Genomic DNA, 23,463 nt, shown 5'->3' on the forward strand with positions numbered 1-23,463 from the left:
AACCAGCCACCCCCACTCCTGCAAAGTCTTCCAGCTCCAAAACGCAGGAACTCGGTCACCCGCAAGGAGGTGATGTCGAAATTGTCTAACTACGATGCACCCCACCAGTTATGATTCAGTGTTCAAATTTATGTATATCGAATTGCATTAAAGTATTTTAATCCAAGTAGACTAAGAATTAGAAGAGACTTCTCATAGAGAAGTAACTTTTATATTGGTTTGGGAAAAAACAGCGCTCATGATTAGCCGTCTCAGATCTCAGTTTCGGTTAATATTTTTTGACAGCTCATTGACAATCTTGGCAACTGATCTTTGTGTAATTTCGTTTTGTTTGGTGTCCATTCTTATAATGCTCTTTGGCGAATTACTGAGAGAGGTTATTTCAATTTGCCAAAATATGCGGAAAGTGGGAAGGTCCTAATTATGTGATGTGAATTTATAAGTTTAACAGAATTGAAAAAAAGCAGCTAAAAAAGATGTTTAAGTGTTATTATTATCTTATCAAAGAAAATATATAAAATTTTGATATTTGTTAGGAATAGCAATGTCTAATTAACAATTCACACACTTTTGTCGATGCATATTCTTCAGACAACAAAAGTATGTTTTACTTTTGATTAATAAACATATCGCCTTCATTGCTGTTGAAACCTGAATATGTACAAAATATCATTTGATTTCAAAACTGATCTTGAACAATTATTTTTTAACTTCTTACAATTTCGTCATTGAAAAGATAAAAACAACAAAAGAAATAAGTATTTACACTTCGTTAGCTGTTTGTTTCACTTTTTAGCCTTCAATGCAGACACAAATCTAATATTTTTGTTTATATTCAAAAAGTTATTATAATTTTGTCCAGATTGATGTTTTCAATGAACTCAGAAGTCTTGATTTATCCAGTAATAGAGGTCCTTATGATATTCCTTCTACAGTATTGAATGAATTGTGGATTCTCATTATCAAAGCCTCTAACAATGAAATTTAAAATGTTTTTAAAATCTACTTTATTTCCTAACGTACGTAAAAAATCGTTTGTTATACCTACCTTAAAGGATAGAGGTAGTTAACTTGTTGTTTTCCAAAATTGTCCAAAAAAATCATTTCCAAAATAATTATGCCATAGTTCCAAAATATTATAAATGAGAGTCTACATGAATTTTGCAAATATAAATCTTCTGCGACCAACCTTCTTATTTATAAACTCTCGACAGTTGGTGCTCTTTAAAATCATTTACAGGTTGATGCTGTTTATACAGACATTTAAAAGGCATTTGATAGAATCTGCCATGATTTATTGTTTGCTAAACTAAATGGGCTGGATTTGACAAGTAATTTTTCCACTGTAAATAATAATAACGATTGTAATGTAAAGTGATTAGTTTTTATAAAAAAATTAATCAACACCATATTCGCAAGTTATACTTTAGATAAAAGATATTAATGTAATGTGTTTGAAATTGAAAAATGAGTAATAGATTGGGCGGTAGTTTTTCTACAAAAGTTGGTTCGGCTCAAGCTAAAATGACTTTGGGTAAATGTAAAAGAAAAGCTGGAGCATATCTTGATGCGTTTGCCCACACATTAAAGTAGCTTTTTACACAAATACTGCTGTAGGATCCCAGGTTCTGCGATGTTTTGTCGTATAAAATAACCTCTTTCCATAATCGGTATCGCGATTATAAGTACAACAATTAAGCAGAACGAAATACTCTCACATTAGCTGTCAAAATTCCCAGAGTTGTCAAAACGTGCGGACTCCTTAGGAACTCGTTAGGAATATTTAAACAATTACAATAATGGCAACTTGATGCCATTATTGTGGAGATGTCGATTACTGTTCCTGAAAGTCACGGAAATCAAATTAGTTGCAGATCTATCGTCGACATACAAAAACTGTCTGTGATTCTGATAGATAATTAACATGTGAAAAGAAATTGTTTTTGTTAACTTTGTTAACTTTATATTTCCATTAGAATAGATTGCTGCTAAGAGAAGTTCCAACTATTATAATTTAGTTTGAATATGTGATACGGACGACGTGAGGGATGAAATTGAAAACAGGATAACTAGATGTATATACACATAAATAAAATTTTAATTAATTAGTAATTACAAAACTAAACGAACATTTGGGAGTGGGTGTTGGACTGAGTGACATTTTACGAACTTTCAAGTTTCAATAGCAACGAAGGAATTTTGTTTATCAAATAAAAGAAAATAACATTTATGTTGCTAAGATTACGATTCCTTGTGACATATGCCAGACCTTAAAATATAAATAAAACATCCAATGTCCAATTGATCCTTATTCGAAATATGTAATTTAGAAAAAAGTTGTCTTCTTTCAAGTAAGTTTGATTTGTTTCTTCCATTTCTTCTTTTATTGATGATCCTTGGTCCTGGATTTGCTTTTGAGGACTTTTATGACCTTACTTATTACAAGTGTAGCACCCTTACTTACTTTGTTTCTTGTGGTTGGTATTGTTGACTGAGAATACTGTTGAGTCACTTTCAGGTTGTTTAATATCTTGTGATAGTTTTGATTTCACAGAAATTGAAGGTATCTTCATGCCGGAGCTTTCAATAGCAATAATCATTGGTTGATAGGATTCTGGTAGACCGGAGAGCAGCACTGTAAATAGCCATTCATCGTCAACTTCGAAACCAATGTTTCTGAGCTTGGGAGCGGTACACATTATTTTACTCATATATTTCTCTACGTTTTAACATGCAGTATGTGAAGTATTACAGAGATCATGCAGCAGCCCATCACAGCGTGTCAACCAAGATTTATCCCATACTTATTTTGCAGTACTACTCTCTTGTATGTGCACGTAATTTATTGAGTCAACTAGTAAATTTATCTTAGTTTTTACTTCTTTTGCAGTACTACTCTCTTGCATGTGCACGTAATTTATTTAGACAACTAGTAAATTTATCTTAGTTTTTGCCTTTGTGTCTCGTTTTGTGTCCACAATGACACATGTGGTGGGGTCTATGGAGTTCCACAACTCCTCTTGCTGTAGGTATGTTTTTAGAGCAAATCGCCACGTTACGTAATTATCTCGGCCGGTTAACTTTTCAATTGATGCCAATTGATTGTTTGCTGACAATTTAAGAACCCTTATTCCAGATATTACGAGAAAACACTTTTCTATTGTCGTATTGACGTTTTAGGTTAACTTCATTACTTTTCTCAGTAAGTAAGCCATTCTGGGCTTCCCTGGGCTTTTCTGGCTCCATAACCTGTTAATTTTTCTTAGAAGAATTTATTATTTCAGGAGAAAAACTTATATTTAAGAATTTAGTGTTAAAATTACAACTTAACTGTCTACAGGCGCACAATTCAAATTACAATTTTAACAGTTTATGTGTAGTTTCAGTACATTCCTACAGGTCATCGCATCAGTCACAATTGGATTCCCAAGAGAAAATGAAACATTATTTGTTTTAAGTTGTGTTATAATTTTTCATTCTTTATAATAGCCCAAGCTACATTACGCTGTAAATTGAGAAGAATGTTTCAGGTAAACTACTTTGGGTTAACAAGACAGCATTAAATTAACTGAGGAATGCATATTATCGGAATTTGTAAGCTGGGTCAAATCCTTGATTAATATTTATATGATCCCATTTTTCGCACATTTTGGCAGACTTAAATATCCTCTTTCTGTAATTCGCCAAAGAGCATTATAGGATCAGACACCAAACAAAACAAAATTACACAAAGATCAGTTGTCAAGATTGTCAGTGAGTTGTCAAAAAATACGAGCCGAAACTGAGACTGAGACGACTAGCCATTAGTGCTACCAAATAATTCCATTCAATTAGAAACGTTAAATAATTACATTAATAACAAGGAGTTTATTTTCTATGAGAAGGCTCTTCTAATTCTTAGGGTACTTGGTCTAAAATACTTACGATTTCCAAGAAGTTTTCTGAGTTTTGGAGCTGGGAGACTTTGCAGGAGTAGGGGTGGCTAGTTGGGACAAAGATTTGGGATTAGCGTTAGAAGTAGGGGTACTATCAGAGTTTACCGATAGCATCCCTAGTTTAGACGACAAAGCTGTGTAAGCACTCTTTCACTCTCTGTATCTCACCTTCACTTAGCTTTTCTTTTTTCCGGACCCTACACATAGTTTATTGGTTTAGTAACCGAGGTTACAAGCCAAATTAACAACTCTTCTCTTTCGATTATGGTAACTTTTATAACTAAATTCAGACAGAAGAAGGACGAACAACTCAAACAAAAATTGTTACTATCAACAATATTCCCTGGTTGCTACCTTGCCCACACTTTGAATAATTGACAAAAGTCGCTAACAATAAGAGACTTTTCTGTAGTTATCAATGGCAGAGGTAACGATCGTCATTTAACCAAGTTTCGGTAGCAACTGCGGAAAAGTGTTGGTAGTGACATTTTCGTTTTTATTTAGTGACCCTATTAAAGTTCCTATTAAAAGACAAGAACAGTGAAATAAGAAAAGGAAAAGGAGGCTCAAATACAGGTTCTATTGGCAGAAAGGAAGGCGGTACCACATCCAATGACACAGCTAATTATTGTAAAGCCGGTTACATTAGAGTACATTAGAGTACCAATTAATTCTCTGTATCGTGTGAGGTCTTTGAATGGTTTTAAATCTCTGTTAAATTTTGAGTTGCAGTCATACAGTGTTTTAATTGGATTGCAATCCACCATTCTGAATTTCTTTAAAACATATTTTTTTTGTTTAAGTGTTACTCCTTTCTTTCTTTGGTTAATTTCTATTCTAAAGAAAAACCTAGCAATCTTTGATCTTCAATTTCTCAGCTAATTCTCTTTTAATTTCATTACCAGTTAGTTTTTTGAGAGCTCTTTTGTACTCCTTAAATTTTTCAAAAACTTCTCTCTTTGACTTAAGGAAAAAACCTGGAACCACCTATTATAATCATCTATTGATATAAGAAGATATCTTGATCCACCGCTGAATCTGACTCGCATTGGTCCGCAGATATCTGAATGAACAATATTCAGTAACTACTTACTTCTTCCTTCTCTGTCAGTAAAGGGTTTCCTTGCTTGCTTACCTCGTTGACATTGTCACACCACATGGGTAATTTATCATTATCCAATTTATTACCGTGTACCAGTCGCTTTCTGTTCAAATTCTGTACGCCTTTGCAATGTAATTACTGTAGTTGTCTATGCCACAGGAAATTAATAGTTAAATATTCTCTCTTTATTAATGAGGTTCTGTTAGAGCATTTGTCAACATTGGCAACGTCTAATGCGCAACCCCCTCCCCTTAGTTAGTTAGGGTGAATTAGCTTTAAGTTACTTACTTTTAAGTCAGCTCGAGAGCAACACACAACGTTCAGATGCTCTGAGCAATATAAACAGAAAAATCACAAACTTGGCAGTTTTACTGACTACAAAACATACAAAACATTGGTCCTTCGAGCAGAAACTATTACACATACAAAACATTGGTCCTTCGAGCCGGATTTACGTGTACAAGATTAGCAAGAAGCAAGGGCGAACGGAAAACACCTGTTCAACACACAGAAGAATACGTGGCGATAAGTTCCGTCGTACCGAAAACAGCAATTAGTTTTCAATTGGCAACGGTTCCAGTTGAAATAACCAGTGCAGGCAAGTCAAGTTTGGATTTGGCATCGATTCCAGAAGAATTCCAGCAAAAGGAAGTCTAATCAACAACCATAGCAACATCAAGGTCATTTCAAAAACATACCAGGGTTTCAAGTCAAAAGGGCCTGCATTGCACGTGTCCACAACCATTGGTTTCAAGTCGAAAGGCCTGCGTAACACGTGTCTACAACCACTTGAGTCTTTGTTTCCCATCTACTACCTGCATGCACATTTGCCAATTTAAAAAATTCTTTACATTTGAAAAACAAAACGATCACAATGTCTACTGAAAGCATTAAGAAATTACAATGTAAACGTCGTACAATCAAAGGCAAGCTGACCAGGTTGCAAAATTACGTAAACTCTATAGATACCGCAATCATTAATGACGAATTAATAGCACAATTAAGAATTCGTTTGGAAAAACATTCGTGTATATTAGATGAATTTTCTTCCATTTGTACAGAAATATACTACCTCGAAGATAATGAGGATAGTTCTGAATTGGCGGAGTTTGAAGATTCATTCTATGACGTTACAACAAAAATTACTAGATTAATCAACGATTATACCATAAATAATCAAACACAATCGAATACGTCATCATCAGATACAGTCGCGAGCAATCCAATTACAGGTATAAAATTGCCTTCAATAAATCTACCTTGTTTTAAGGGCCACTATGACGGTTGGCTAGAATTTCGCGATGCATTTAAGTCATTGATACATGCAAATCAATCTTTGCCCGACGTTCAAAAACTTTATTATTTGCGCTCGTGTCTTCAAGGGGATGCTGCTCGAGTCCATTGAAATTACTGCATATAATTATGATATTACTTGGCAATTGTTAGAAGATAGGTTCGAGAACAAGTCCCTAATAATTCACAATCATATTAAAGCCATTTTCGATCATCCAAATGTTACAAAGGAATCACATGTTCAATTGCGAGATCTCTGCGACTCTGTGACATAAACTTGCGTGCTCTAAAATCTTTGGGCGAGCCGACAGATACGTGGGATACTCTTATAATTGACATAATCGCAACCAAAATGGACGATATTACCCGACGCGAATGGGAGATCGTCAACAACAACTCACAAATTCCAAACATGGCGGATATGTATAAATTTCTAAAAGGGCGTTGTGAGCTTTTAAAGAAACTGGAACATGAAAGGTCTAAAAAGCCAAAGAACAAACCATTCAAATCAAGCGCATATGCCACTGTGTCTGTCAAGGTCAGTTGTTATTATTGTAAAAAGGATCATGCAATTTACAACTGTAATAAATTTAAAGGGCTCTCAATAAATGACCGTATCTCAGAAACTAAAAGGCTTAAGCTGTGTCTAAACTGTTTAAGGCAGGGACACAACACAAAAACATGCCATTCATTTAGTTGTCGAAAATGTGGCAAAAGGCATAATACCTTACTACATATTGAGACACATGTTGGCAGTGAAATTGTCACTGACACTGAAGTGCCAGTTACCATTGTCAATCACTCGGTGGCAAATGAACAAAGGCAAGTCTACTTGTCAACAGTCTTAATTCATGTAACAGATGCACAAGGCAACAATCAAGTTCTACGTGCACTACTTGACAACGGGTCCCAAAGTTCATTTGTGACTGAAAGGGCTGTTAAAATGTTAAATTTAAATAAACACAAAACCCAATTTAAAATTTCTGGTGTTGGTCAAACTATATCGGAGATTCAATATCAAACAATACTCGACATTTCTTCTGTTTAAGGTTCATTCAAAACATGCGTTTCATGTTTAATTATGAATAAGATCACAGAACCCATACCTTCCACTACAATGCCAAAATATAACTTTACACTTCCAAGTCGTATTACTTTGGCAGATCCTACTTTCAATATATGCAATGATATCGACATCCTATTGGGTGCCGACATATTTTGGAAGGTTGTACTGCCTGAGCGTGTTTCACTGGGAAAACATAATCCTATGCTGCAAAATACGTCCTTTGGGTGGATCGTTATAGGAGGTTGGAGTAAAGGGAATCAGAGGCATTCAGTCAATTGTTTAGTCGTAAACAAAACTGATGAAATCGTGAAGCGTTTTTGGGAAATAGAGGAAATAGGTGATTCGTATCAAATATTTAATGAAAGGGAACAGTTTTGCGAGAATCATTTTAAAGATCATTATGGGCGCGACTCGTCTGGCAGATTCATTGTACGAATCAATATTATTTACCTCATCATGCGGTTTTAAAAGAATCAAGTTTGACAACAAAAATACGTGTTGTATTTGATGCGTCGGCCAAGACAAGTAGCGGTCTTTCGCTAAATGATGTTCAATGCAGCGGCCCGACCATACAAAATGAGTTGTTTTCCATACTATTGAGATTCCGAATTAATCAATATGTTCTCACAGGAGATATATCAAAAATGTATCGTCAAGTTCTGGTTCATTTTGATGAACGATGCATGCAAAGAATATTTTGGAGATTCAACAAAAATGAAGCAGTACAAACCTATGAGCTGGCAACCGTAACTTACGGCACAGCATCAGCACCATTCTTAAGTGTTAGATGTTTGAAACAATTAGCTATGGATCACTCAACAGAGTTTCCCGAAATTAGCAGGATCATTGAGAATGATTTCTATGTAGACGATGTGATTACGGGTGCTAATTCAAAGGCAGAGTTACTGCGCATTCAGCGAGAACTGTCAAACACCTTACAACGGGGCAAGTTCGAACTGCGCAAATGGTTGTGTAATGATTCAGAATTGTTATCTAAATTTCAAGTAAATAACAATTTAAATGTTGGATTAATTCATTTGGGACCAAATGACAATAATAAGGCGCTTGGTATACTATGGAAAGCTTGTAACGACATTATTCAATTTGAAACAAGTCAGCTTAAATATTCTCAACAATTTCCAACCAAACGTTTCATTTTGTCAACAATAGGTCAAATATTTGATCCTTTGGGATTGATTGCACCTATCACAATTTTGGGAAAAATCCTTATTCAAAAATTGTGGTTACAAAAACTAGATTGGTATGATCCCATATCTGTTCATTTATCCAGTCTATGGTCAGAATTTGTAAGTAATATTCAAAATTTGAATAACTTGAAGATTGATCGGTTTGTGTTGAAGCCAGAGTACGAGGAATGTGAGCTCCACGGTTTTGCAGACGCGTCTGAAGCGGCTTACGGTGCCTGTATTTACCTACGATGTAAGGTTAAAAATCAGTACTTTGTTCAAATGCTTTGTTCCAAATCAAAGGTTGCGCCAATTAAACAGGTATCATTGTCAAGGCTTGAATTATGCGCTGCAACATTACTCGCAAAATTAACAGACAAGGTACGACGATCAATCAGACTCAACATTCAAGCACAATTATTTTGGTCAGATTCCACGATTGTTCTTTGTTGGATACGAGGTTGTCCATCGCGTTGGAAAACCTTTGTTGCAAATCGCGTGGGTGTGATTCAGTCACTTACAAAACAAGAACAATGGAATCATGTAAGGTCTCAGTCAAATCCTGCAGATTTATTATTACGAGGTACGAATGCAGATGTTTTAAAAACCTCCACGTTTTGGTCAAATGGCCCACAGTGGCTCATTAAAGATAAGTCAGAATGGCCAGAATTTACGGAATCTGAACCGAATATAATTCCAGAGCAAAAAACTGTTTGTTTGCAAACAACCATTACAGACGAATCCATCTTCATACGATATTCGTCGATAACAAAATTAAAGCGCGTTGTTGCATACATGTTAAGATTTATTTCAAATTGTAAAGAAAAAAAACTATCTGGCCCTCTGAGCTGTACCGAATTAAAAAATTCTATGGTAGTTTTGCTACGTGTAATGCAACAAACTACATTTGTTACTAAGTATAATGATTTGGTAAATAAAAGGCCAATTAATAAAAAAGCAGACTATTGTCTTTAAATCCGTTTATTGATAACGACAATTTAATACGTGTGGGTGGTCGATTAGTTAACGGTGATTATAATTTTAACAAAAAACATCCTGTCATCTTACCAAAGAGTCATGTTTTAACAGAATTGGTCCTCAGAAATGAGCATGTCAGACTGTTACATTGCGGACCTCAACAATTATTATATTCCGTACGGGATAATTATTGGCCAATCTCAGGTCGCACCGTATGTCGAGGAATAATTCGGAAATGTATTCGATGTTTTAAGGCTAAGCCAACGAATACGGAATATTTGATGGGTAATCTGCCTGAATGCCGCGTTAATCAGTTCAATCCTTTCACAAACGTTGGTTTGGATTACGCAGGACCATTTTTGTTGAAAGATAGAATAACAAGAGGTGCAAATATCATAAAGGCTTATGTTTGTGTCTTCGTTTGCATGGCTTCAAAGGCTATCCATTTAGAATTATTAATTAATTTGAGCACAGAGGCATTTTTACAAATGTTAAAAAGGTTCATCGCTAGACGAGGTTTGCCCTCCAACATATATTCCGACAATGCCACCACCTTTGTTGGTGCAGACTCCGCATTGAAAGAAGAATTTCTGTTTGTTGACACTAACGTAGATAATATTAATCAATTCTTGAATAAAGAAGGTATTACGTGGCATTTCATTCCTGTGCGATCACCTAATTTTGGAGGTATATGGGAAGCTGGTGTTAAAAGCTTTAAACATCACTTGAGGCGAATATTAGGCAATGATAAGTTTACGTTTGAAGAGTTTTATACGGTAATGTCACAGATTGAAGCAGTTTTCAACTCGCGTCCAATAAGTCCATTATCAACAAATCCAGATGATTTATCTCCGTTAACGCCGGGTCATTTTCTAATTGGCAAATGTTTAACTTCAATTCCTGAACCTGTCCTTTCCCACATTCCTGTCAACCGACTCAATAATTACCAACGACTGGATCAACTGAAACACCACTTTTGGCAACGTTGGCAAAAAGAGTACGTGTCCGAACTCCAAGCCAGGTTGAAATGGAAACAAGCGGGTCAACACATCCTCAAACCAGGACATCTTGTAATCATTAAGGACGATCAACTGCCCCCTCTACAGTGGCGTATGGGACGCATTCTTGAGTTACATCCTGGTGAAGATGGAGAAGTGCGTGTAGTGAGTGTAAAAAGCACAACCGGTGTGCTAAAACGAGCAATTTCGAAAGTGTGTGCGCTACCTTGTGATTGACATTTCTATTATGACTCCTATTCTGATTTCCAATGTATTAATTATATTCTATTTGTCTATTGAAAATTGTATTTTCAAGGCGGGCGGCATGTTAGAGCATTTGTCAACATTGGCAACGTCTAATGCGCAACCCCCTCCCCTTAGTTAGTTAGGGTGAATTAGCTTTAAGTTACTTACTTTTAAGTCAGCTCGAGAGCAACACACAACGTTCAGATGCTCCGAGCAAAATAAACAGAAAAATCACAAACTTGGCAGTTTTACTAGTCCAGCACATACAAAACATTGGTCCTTCGAGCAGAAACTATTACACATACAAAACAGGTTCTTTCTCATTGAAAATGGTAATTAGAAGAAATACTTATGTACAGTAGTGCTAGAAATGAAACCGATCGTACCAAACTGTTATTTTTAGGGAATAATTTTGGCTAAATTCATTACTTATACTTACAGGAATTCCCAACTAAACACAGAATAACGCTCCATAAAACAACACATTGATTTGTTTTCAGAATAAATTATGATTTTTGTTTATTGGAACAAGGAGGCCTCTCCGGGCACCGATGCGAAGATCATGGCCTAAGAGTAATTAACCACAAAGGTTTAGGAAAATAGAAGGGAAAACTAAAGAGGTCCGTAACAATCGCTACATGGTAAAGAAAAGATGTCCCAAAGAGACGCAGAGGTCTAGACAGCCAAGAGACAAGGTCTCTTGTATCTGTCGGATTCACAGGGTTGGATATCATGCAAGCATGCAATCTCCGGATTAGAGTGTTGAAAGATAGATCTCCGGAGATTGAGGGCATGCTATTTTCTCTGAGGCTATGAAATATGAAAAAATATGCAAGAAATCCGAAAAAAGTACAAGAAAAAATCACAATCTATCAAAAAGGCTGAGGACTAAAGCAGGTACTTTCATTTTATGGAAAGTTTTCCATAGTATGGGCATACGTTTCAACTCATCTAACATCTGAGAATTAAGCATGTTTATAGTAATTATAATATTAGAATTGTGCTGTAGTTGTTTTTGCTTATATTTTAATCTGTAATTTATGACGGAAAAGGTGTTTCCTAAATAACTATATATATATATATATATATATATATATATATATATATATATATATATATATATCTGTATATTTTTCCACTGAATAATTGGAGGTTGAAAAAATTGGCAATGTGTCGAAACCATTTTATAACACCAAACTAGTATTAAAATATCGACATAAGTTAAACAAAGTAGTCTTATTTGTAAAGTTATGTTATATTTAAATATTTGGGAATCTCATTTATGGTCATCCACTGTAGGTTGAAATACAAGGATGAGATTGATTCGAAACAGTTCTACCATCAAAAATATTATAACAAATTGAAAAATCATCACGATATTCCTTTGCTCTGTCAATTTGCTGAGACCATGGATTAAAAAGAATTATAAGAAAAGATATAACTGAACCACAATTTGGTGTTATATTAATACAATGTAAGAATCAAATCAAATTTGCTTGAGAGAAGACAACTTATTTCTAAATTACATACTTCTGACATATGCCATAAAGAAACATAATTTGACATGTTATTTTATTTTTTGACAAACAATTCGTTGCTATTGAAACTTGAAAGTTTGTAAAATGTCACTCAGTCACACACCTACTCGTTTTATTTTGTAATTACAATTTAATTAAAATTTTAATAGTTGAAACTTCTCTTAGCAGCAATCTATTCAGCAGCAATAAATGTCAAAGAGGGATCTGCAACTGATTTGATTTCAGTGACTCTCAGGGCTAGTAATCTAAACCTTCAGACGGTAAGTTGCTATTTTTGTAACTGTTTAAATATTTCACCTTTTTAAATAAACAGTAAATTCACGTAGTTGATTCTTTCAGCTTGAATAAGTGAGCGACAGATTTCAACTATGCACTGAATTTTTCTCCTTCACCTTTAGTTATCACCCTCAAACAACACTAATATACCAATCTTTCCATATTTGATAATTTTATGTCGCAAATTATTTAGATTTTTCATGTCTGGATGACAAGTTCAAATAATGTTATCACAATTTATAAACCAAATCATGAAATAGTAATTCACACTATTTCACAATTTTCTGGGAGCCTTGTATCCTATTAAGCAGTATTCTTCTAAAATATCTGTAATAAGGTATATCATAATTGAAATGAAAATTTATGCTCTTATAGACATTCAAGAAGTGAGACACAATTTACTTGCTTTACCTGTATGCTCCATACTTGCTTCAAAAATATGTTAATATCGTGGTGGTAACTCGCCATATGCGTTGGGATGTAGATGGAGTTCTTAAGATACTTTATTTAAATTTGCAATCTGTAAAAAGAAATAATTTTTGAGAGTATTGCAAAAATTATCTTCAAAAATTGATTGAATAAATCATATTGTAGAAGAGAATGAAAAACACAGTGACCAAAGATTTTTTTGAAAGAAGGAAAATAAAGGAACCATTTTTAATTAGGGATGTCTCAATTTGATTATACGGCATTGTAGTGCGTTGATTCAGTCAACAAAAGGGGCGGTACATATAATACGATATTTTACACTAAATACTCTCTGTACTCTGTAATATTGTATAACTTTGGTTAACTTTTGATATATATACAAATCGGGATACTTTTTTACTGTTTCTAAGACATTTTGGTGTTTTGTTAATATATCTTATCTCCTAACTTTATTTAAGAGAACTTTAAATATAATTGGTAATATTTTGATACAGCAAAATTAAAGCCCACGGGAAATTTTCATGTGGCTTGATTTCCGAGAGTTTCATGATTAATTAACACTATTTGAAATCAGGGCTCTAAAATAGATATATTTCATTATTAGTGTAATTGTTACAATTTTCCGCCTTGAATAACTGCAATAAATTATGTATCTAAGGGAATCCAAATTTAAAAAACAATAGAACACTTGTTGTAACCTAGCAACTGTTATTTACAACTGTTCCCAAAACTTAATTTAAAATATTAACAATTTCAACATTCAAGAGATGCTGTGAAACTTTAGAACAGTAGGTGTCTCACCATTCAAAAAATCAACAACTACATACACGCCATTAATTTATTTCAGATGTAATTCATAAGGAATAACACATAATGTCTAAGGAAAGTCAAATTTGATGATTAACATCAGTGAATCAAATTTAAATGGAAAATGTGTGTGGTTTAAATTAATGGTTAAGACTTGAATAATACTATATGGAATAAATAATGAAATTATTTATTAACAATTTCTTAAAACGAGAGAATAAGTTTTTGAGAACTCTGGTTCTGTACGTGTGTTTTGACAACTAACTGTCAACTGATGTTGGAGTTATTTCATTTTGCTTGTTGGCCGATTTTATAAAGACCTTACCAAGTATACAAAGTTGTTATTATAAATTGTCGAGATATTCTGAACACAGGATCCTATAATAATAATCGAGGAGCTATTTTCCTGTCACAGTTAACTGTGTAGCATTCTGCTGATATAATTTAATTTACAATGCGAAAAAATATCTTATTCTTGAAAATAAAGCTTACGCTATAACAGAGTCAAGAATTGAGACGCAATTTACTTGGAAAATCATTTATTTAGAATACCGATCAGACATGTAGTAGATGTTAAGATTTTGCATATAGCATATAGGTAAACCAAGTAAATTGTGTGTCACCTCTTGAATGTTTATCTTTCTTTTCAGTTATGTTATACCTTATTGCACGGTAAAGTAGTTTTTCTAGAAAAATACTACTTAATATGATCCCAGGTTCCTATAATCGCGATTATAAGATTGGCAACTAAGCAGAATGAAAATATCCCAACATGCCCAAGTTGTCAAAACGTGCGTGGTGGTTACTAGCCCTCAAGAAAACGTTGAGACACTTAAGATATATATGCACTAAAGTAGATGAAAATTTCATCAAAATTACAAATGATAGAGCTAGATTGCAAATTTTTACACAGAAAATTGTCATTTGAATTTGTTTATAAATTGTGTTGTCATTATTTGAACTTGTCATCTAGACATAAGGAATCTGAATAAATTTTGACATAAAATTAGCAAAATTAGAAAGATTGGTATCTTAGTGTTGTTTGAGGGTGATAATCCAACCAAACGTGAAAGAGAGAAATTCAGTACCTAGTTGAAATTTGCCGCTCACTAATTCTTGCTTAAAAAATCAACTACGTGAATTATTTTTTGATTTAAAAAGGTGACATGTTTAAACAGTTACAATAATAGCAACCTACTGTCCGAAGGTTCCGATTACGAGTCACTGAAATCAAATCAGTTGCAGATCTCTCGTCGACATTTATTTTGAATCAAAGAAATACTGTCTGTGATTCTGCAGATAATTAACATGTGAATAGAAATTGCTTTTTTAACATTGTTAACTTTATACTTAAATGCCGATATATATTTTGTTGCTAAGAGAGGTGAGGAATGTCGTCTTTCAAGTAAATTTTATTTGATCTTGCATTGTATTAATATTACATCAAGTTGTGGTTCAGTTATATTTTTTGGTATAATTCTATTCGTTTGAATCCACAGTGTCAACAAATTGACAGAGCAAAGAAATATCGAGATGAGATGAGTTATACTAAATGGTAGAACTGTTCCGAATCAAATTCATCCTTATATTTCAACCCACACTAAATGACTATAAATGTGATTCCCAAATATTTATATATAATATAATTTTCCAAATAAAACTACTTTGTGTACCTTTAAGTTATGTGGTTAATTTAATATAAGTTTGGTTGTTAATAAATGGTTTCGACCTATTGTCGATTTTTTTAACCTTCAACTATTCAGTGGAGGTACTTAAAAGTTATATGCAACATATTTTTTTAGGAAACACATTTAGTGATTACAGTACAGATTAAAATTTAAGGAAAAATTACTTCGGCACTAATCTAAAATTATAATTGCTATAAACAAGCTTCATTCTCAGATGATAGATGAGTTGAAACCTAGATCCACACTATGGAAACATTTCCATAAATTGGAAGTACTTGCTATATACAGAGATAGATATGTGGAACTCCAATGGAAACATTCCAGTCCTCAGCCTTTTTGGTAGAACTTTTGAATACGGTTTCTTGGTAATGATGTTTTCTTCTTTATTGTGATTTTTTCTTGTACTATTTTCGGATTTCTTAGATTTTTATTCATATTTCATAGCCTCAGAGAAAATATTTGCCGATGTCGTCAGGTTTTGTCGTGGCTCATTTCATCTTCATTTATATGATGGTAATCAGCCTTTCCATGTGAACGTAACTCCTCGTGCCCCTTTAAAAAAGATATATAAAATTAATATTAAAGATTAATTTTATTATATATACCAATTTTATTTGTTTTTCATTTAATTTAAATAATTTAATTGTGTGTTTTAACATAAAATATGTCATTAATTATAAAAGTCTTGAATGCAGATGAAAATTATACTTACATTCAAATCCAATTCTTGGGCCACTAGAATCTTTACACCATTTGCCTTTTGCATCATACTTTAAGATTTCAATCTTAATTTATTCTGAAAACAAATTAATTAAAGTACTTATTCTTTGTTTAGTTGGGATTCCTGTAAGTAAATTAATGAATTTAGACAAAAATATTCCCTAAAAATAACAGTTTGATACGATCTGTTTCATTTCTAGTATTACTATACACAAGTATTTCTTCCGATTATCATTTCCAATGAGGTAGGGACTCATTAATAAAAGCGAGAATATTTAACTAATAATTTTGAATTGAAGCGTAGAAGCAACTTCAGAGAGATGTGGTTCGTATGAAATAAAAGTTTGAACTGATTAAAGTTTGTTGGTAAACAAGTAAAGAAAACTTTTTGGTCTACCTGATTTAATGAACAAAATTGAAATTAGTTTATGACAACGAAATTCAAATATCTACAAATGAATAACGAATTAATAAAAAAAAATTGAAATTTGTTTATGGGAATGGAATTCAAATGTCTACAAATGAATAACGAATAGTTAATTTTATAAGCTCTTTAGAGAACAACTTAGGAAACTTAGTTTTTAATTTTTTTACATGTAGATAAAGTAGGAACATATTGTATAAAATTTTATAAGACACAATCAACCAATGATAATTGATAGTTTAAAGTGTAAACCTCAGTACTCATGCAAACACTATACTTACTCATCATTGGTCCAATTCACTCGAGGCAAGTTATGTTAGAATATCTAGACATCGTGTATAACGGTTGTGATGACAACGGAGAATAAAAACAACAGAAGAGCGTAGTTATAGAAACAGAGTTAAGTTGTAAGAGCAGAGTTAGTTGTATACAGCCCACCAATGTTGTAAGATAGTCAATAAGCGTTTTACTGAGTATCTTGCATTATCATTCCACGTCGCCTTGTAAGCAGGCATGTTCTAACTATTAACTTTTGTATTTTGACCTTAATGGAAACAAATACTTCCAGTGCTTCCGTGTCCTTTCGGTGAGCACAGGGGTGCGTCGTCAGGATTTCGAGAACACCTCCATAGGCGTATCCCACTTTGTGGAAGACTTCTGCGTTTTGGACGTGTGGGGTGGCTGGTCGGGAGGAAGGCTTGGTGTTAGGGTTAGAAGTAGGAGTATATATGTATATAAACATAAAGCATACACCACCTTCAAACGTTCGCACAAATTTTGTACTGCTGAGTTGATATCACTATCTGAAACATATGTTTCCGCTATGTTAGGACCATAGTTAGAATCTCCTGAAAATTTGATCCTTTTTTTTACAGATTCCCTATCATAAGGATTTTTGCGCTTCCGCTCTTTTTCATTACCCTGAGCACTTATAAATTTTTTTAGATTTTTACCTGGACTTTCATTAAAATATGATTTCCAAGGTTTTGTATGCCAATCTGAACCATAATTGTAAGAGAGGACGCTTAAATGAGCTCGTATTTGAAATGAATTTCTTTGAATCAAGTTCAATCTTTTTCCCATATTGAAACGAGCCATTATATTCATAAAAATTTCTGCTTTATTGTTGGTTTCTTTATCAAGAAGTAAATCAGCCTTCATTAATAATTGCTCAATAGCACCAAAAAGATGGTGATGCAGGCCAGAAGATATAAGTTGAGTTGTTCGATCATTAGAAACGTCTCCAGTATTGGTGCACAAATACTGTTTGCAAGCACTGTGATTACCATAAACGTGATATATTGAATTTCTAATATCGGCTCTTAGATTTTCTGGATCCTGCGTATTTGCGTAAATTGCAGATTGAACTGATTTATTTAGTTCATTAATAGTATCGCTTTTTAACATCTTTCTGGCATCAACAGGGACCCCTTGAGTATCTTTTTTAATTTTGTAAAGGTTTTTACTGAAATTTTTTAATACATGGTTCATGCATTCAATTTTAACAACCTAAAAAGTATTGTGTAAATATTTGTAAAACTTATCTAACTATTATTTTATATTACAAGTTTACCTCGTGTCCATATGGTACCTTTTCTTTAATATTTTTAAAAACTGAGGAATCACCATCTGCAATAAATTTTAAGTATTTCAACCCATGCATTTCTATGCTGTTATTAAATCCCTCTACTGTTATATCCTGTTCCATTGAAGATGATGAACCGGACCAATTTTTAAAACAAATATGTGTTTTAGCAGCTTCATTATTGTTTTCGGCTCTAGCGCAAATACAACAGTATTTATTCCTTACACCTACGAATAATACTTTTCCTGTTGTTTTCCCTATTATAACAGCCTACAAATTATAATATAAAATGTTATTTGTTACATATCCGAATATATTATAAACTTACAGCTCCAGAATTTGCATTATACGTATGTCCATAGCTTCGTTTAGACCATCCTCCATCTAAATATCCATCAGTTATATATGGAATGCCATGTGAATCTACATGTCCTTCCTTAATTGCAGCTTCACGTTCTAACTTTCCAGCTACTTCCAAAGCAAGCCATAATGATTCTTTCCATACCTATAATATTTCATGTATAAAAACAATAAAAATTTCAGTAATGGTACTATAACACACCTGATCCAATTCATTTTGAATTTTATAATACAAATTTTTAGATAAACATGGAATATCCATTACTTTCAATAATTCCATTAAATGTGCGTAGGTGCTTCCTACTGAAAATGTTCCCCATACAGCTGCTCTATTAATTTTGGACCTTGTTTTCGGATTTTCTGTTGAAACTGACACTTCTTTGTCACAAATGTTGCATTTTAAAATAAATGTGCTTCTTAACCCACATCGCACTTCTTTTAGATAAACTAATTGTCCACCAGTGCACCTCTTGTTGTGTTGTACTTGAATTTTAGTTGTTATATTTAGGAAGTATCTGATATCTACAATTCGATAACCTGTCAATGAATTGATTTCAGGAACAACTTCTATATCCAAAGGAAAATTTTCAATTCTAAAATAATACTAATTAAGTCGTCGCCGTCAGATATGGTTTCCAAAAAAGATGAATTTTGCCAATTTGAATAAAAACGTACCGTTCATTTTCTTCATTTATTTCTGAAAACGTTTTTCTTTCACTTTTGCATGGGGTTAAATTAGACTTAGTTCTAACAGAACGTAACGGGGTTGTTGTACCACATGGACTAAGAGCTTCTTCGTTTGGACGTGAATTGAAAATATTATCTAGTATCTCATTTAAAATATATCGGGAACATTGGGTAGATTCTTTATAATTCTCAACTCGTTCTAAAAGTTTATCCACAATATATGATCCTATTTTCTCTACTTCCCTTTTTCTTTGTACATTTACTTGAACTTTTGATTTTTTTCCACGTCTCTTAGTCCAAGAAGCAAATCTACGCGTTTTCGGCATTTTCTAGAATTAATATTGCTTTTATTTTATTATTGTATACTATTATATATAAATACATTATAATATACAATGGTTCATGTTTCTTTGATTTTAAATTTCATAATTATGTGTCACTTGATATTCCAATTAAGTTAATTTAATTACATAAACTCGACCTTGGGGTGGTAATGCCATTCTGCAGCCGACTATATACTATATATGTAATAAAAATTTAAAACTATGATGTTTATATTAAATTCACTAAATTCGATTTGAAATAAACATAATACATTCTTCAAATAAATCATTCTTTATTCATAATTTCACTGGGAGAAAAACCAACAACAAACAATGAACATGGAATATAGATGCAACCAATGGAAAACCAAGGACACAAAAATATGAAATAATATCAAAATTGTGACATATACAAGTAAAAATCAATTAATTGATGACATGAATTAACAAATATATATATATACTAAACAATAATACAGCAATATAAATCAAAAATTGAATAAAAAACTTACCTTTAAGAGTTTACAATAAATTACACTTTGGCTCACGACTAAAATAAGACTAATTTGTTTCTTTGTTTGAAACTGTGACTGTTTCTTCAACCACCAAAACTGAACTAAAATTTCTGGCTCGTTTTAAATGTATACTAAATCGCACCCCTCTCATTGACCACTTAACTCAAGTACTACCCGAACAGAAAAATTCCATCCGTTTTGTTGATGTTATCACATTTCACTTAAATTTCGACACAAAAATACACGCAGGTCACATGCACTGGTTTGTATCACTCCTCACTCTAAGGGTGCGAAAGTAATTTTCGTGGCGCCAAGAGTATGTACTAAATGCAAATTTAGAGATAAGGTCACTATCCTACACAATCAAAATCGAAACAATAAGAATCGATTAAAGATTAACTTTGAGATCATTTTTTTAAATTAATAATAGATTGTAAATCGACATCCGTATTTGTATATCGTATTTATTATATTTGTTTATATGATAAAATGTGATTGGTTTAGAACTAACTATACGACACAAACCCCATTAGTAACTGTATACATTATTATATTTTTCATATATATTATTGTATCATATATTAATTTTATATAATTTTAATTAATAAAAATATATTAAGAATTCATTACTATTATAAATTTCATAATCTATTTACAACCAATAAATTCGTTATAAATATGAGATCTCGAGTGCGGTCCTGTCCCATGCAAAAAATTGTGCCCACGAACGTTTTAAAACCGAATGTTTGTTTGATTTCGTGGCGGCACCACTTTACGGGCTATGTTTTGTTTTGCGTCCTTTTCTGACCGAAAGTGCGATTCCTTGTCTAGTAAACGCCGCTGTTAAGTTAAACTAAGCAATTTTATTTGTAAAGTTAAGTTATATTTATTTATTTGTGAATTTCATTTATAGTCTTCCAGTGTGGGTTGAAATATAAGGATGAGATTGATTCGAAACATTTCTACCATCAACAATATTATATCAAATCGAAAAATCATCACGATATTCCTTTGCTCTGTCAGTTTGCTGACACTGTGGATTAAAACGAATAGAATTATAAGAAAAAATATAACTGAACCACAATTTGGTGAAATATTTATACAATATAAGAATCAAATCAAGTTTTGCTTGGGAGAAGACAACTTTGTTCTAAATTACATAGAAACGTAATCTTAGCAACATAAATGTTATTTTATTTTTTTACAAACAATTGGTTGCTATTGAAACTTGAAATAAATGTCGACGAGAGATCTGCAACTGATTTGATTTCAGTGACTCTCAGGGCACGTAATATAAATATTCAGACAGGAAGTTGCTATTTTTGTAACTTTTTAAATATTTCACCTTTTTAAATCAACAGTAAATTCACGTAGGTGATTCTCTCAGCTTGAATAACTGAGCGACAGATTTCAACTATGCACTTTCTTTTTCACCATTGGTTATCACCCTCAAATGATATACTAATCTTTCCATATTTGATACTTTTATATCGCACATTATTTAGATTCTTCATGTCTGGATGACAAATTCAAATAATATCAACACAATTCATAAACCAAATCATAAAATAGTGATTACTATTTTACAATTTTCTGCGTAAATATTGATTTGCAATCTTAGTTCGGTTGAAACTTATAATTAATGGCTTTCAGTTCTGCTAAAATTTTCATCTACTTTGGTGCATATATATTTTTGGTGTCTCCATATTTTCTTGAGAGTATGCGTGATTTGACAACACACTGACAACATCGAGAACTAAAGATGGAATATTTTTGTTCTGCTTATTCGCTGATTATTTAATCGCGATACTGATCATAGAAGATCATTTTATACTACCACACATCGCGGAGCCTTGTATCCTATTAAGCAGTATTCTTCTAAAATATCTGTAATAATGATAATAATATCATAAATGAAAAAAAAGTTTATGCTCCTATAGACATTCAAGATAAAGTAAATTGTGTTTCACCTCTTGAAAGTTTATAAAGATTTTTTAGAAAAGTACTACTTAAAAGGATCCCAGGTTCTTATAATCGCGATTATAAATCAGCAACTAAGGCCAAGTTGTCCAATTTGTCAGCTCTCAAGAAAACGTGGAGACACTTAAAATATATACGCACAAACAAATTATAAATTTCATCTGAACAAAGATTGCAAATCAGAAAATTGTAAAGTAGAAATCACTTTTTCATGATTTTGTTAATAAAATGTGTTGACATTATTTGAAGTTGTCATCTAGAGATGAGGAATCTAATTAAATTTTGACATAAAATTAGCAAATTTGGAAAGATTGATATCTTAGTGTTGTTTGAGGGTAATAATCCAACCAAACGTGATAGAAAAAATTCAGTACCTAGTTGAAATTTGCCGCTCACTAATTCTTGCTTAAAGAATCAACTACGTGAATTATCTTTTGATTTAAATAGGTGAAATATTTAAACATTTACAATAATAGCAACCTACTGTCTGAAGGTTTCGATGACGAGTCACTGAAATCAAATCAGTTGCAGATCTCTCGTTGATATTTATTTTGAATCAAAGAAATACTGTCTGTGATTCTGCATATAATTAACATGTGAATAGAAATTGTTTTTGTTAACATTGTTAACTTTATACTTAAATGCCGATATATATTTTGTTGCTAAGAGAGGTGAGGGATGAAATTGAAAGGAAGATAACTAGCCTGATGTATACATAAATAAAATTTTAATTAATTAGTAATTACAAAAATAAACGGACATTTGGGAGTGAGTATTGGATTGAGTAACGTTTTGCAGACTTTCATGTTTCAATAGAAACGAAGGAAGTTTGTTTGTCAAATAAAAGAAAATAACAATTATGTTGCTAAGATTACGTCACCTTATAGCATGTCACCCTGTCCAATTATAGGCAAGAGTTATGGTTAATTCAATTAATCCTAATTCGAAATATGTAGTTTAGAAACACGTTGTCGTCTTTCAAGTAAATTTGAATTGATCTTGCATTGTATTAATATTACATCAAGTTGTGGTTCAGTTATATTTTTTGGTATAATTCTATTCGTTTGAATCCACAGTGTCAACAAATTGACAGAGCAAAGAAATATCGAGATGAGATGAGTTATACTAAATGGTAGAACTGTTTCGAATGAAATTCTTCCTTATATTTCAACCTACACTAAATGACTATAAATGTGATTCCCAAATATTCATATATAATATAACTTTTCAAATAAAACTACTTTGTTTACCTTTAAGTTATGTGGTTAATTTAATATAAGTTTGGTTGTTAATAAATGGATTCGACCCATTGTCGATTTTTTTAAC

At 32.6% G+C, this 23,463-nt stretch overlaps 1 protein-coding gene across 1 annotated transcript; it reads right to left on the reverse strand.

Annotated features, from left to right (window-relative positions):
- Nucleotides 1-18,009: 18,009 nt before the first annotated feature.
- On the reverse strand, nt 18,010-18,848 carry LOC126264365 (uncharacterized). The gene is made up of 5 exons (XM_049962034.1): nt 18,825-18,848; nt 18,601-18,777; nt 18,261-18,542; nt 18,093-18,196; nt 18,010-18,025 (listed from the first exon to the last, which is right to left on the reverse strand). Exons 1-5 carry the CDS (start codon nt 18,846-18,848, stop codon nt 18,010-18,012), a joined length of 603 nt encoding a protein of 200 aa, XP_049817991.1.
- Between the last annotated feature and the right edge of the window lie 4,615 nt (nt 18,849-23,463).

This window comes from Aethina tumida, chromosome 1, assembly GCF_024364675.1.
Source record: "Aethina tumida isolate Nest 87 chromosome 1, icAetTumi1.1, whole genome shotgun sequence".
Lineage (NCBI taxonomy): Eukaryota > Metazoa > Arthropoda > Insecta > Coleoptera > Nitidulidae > Aethina > Aethina tumida.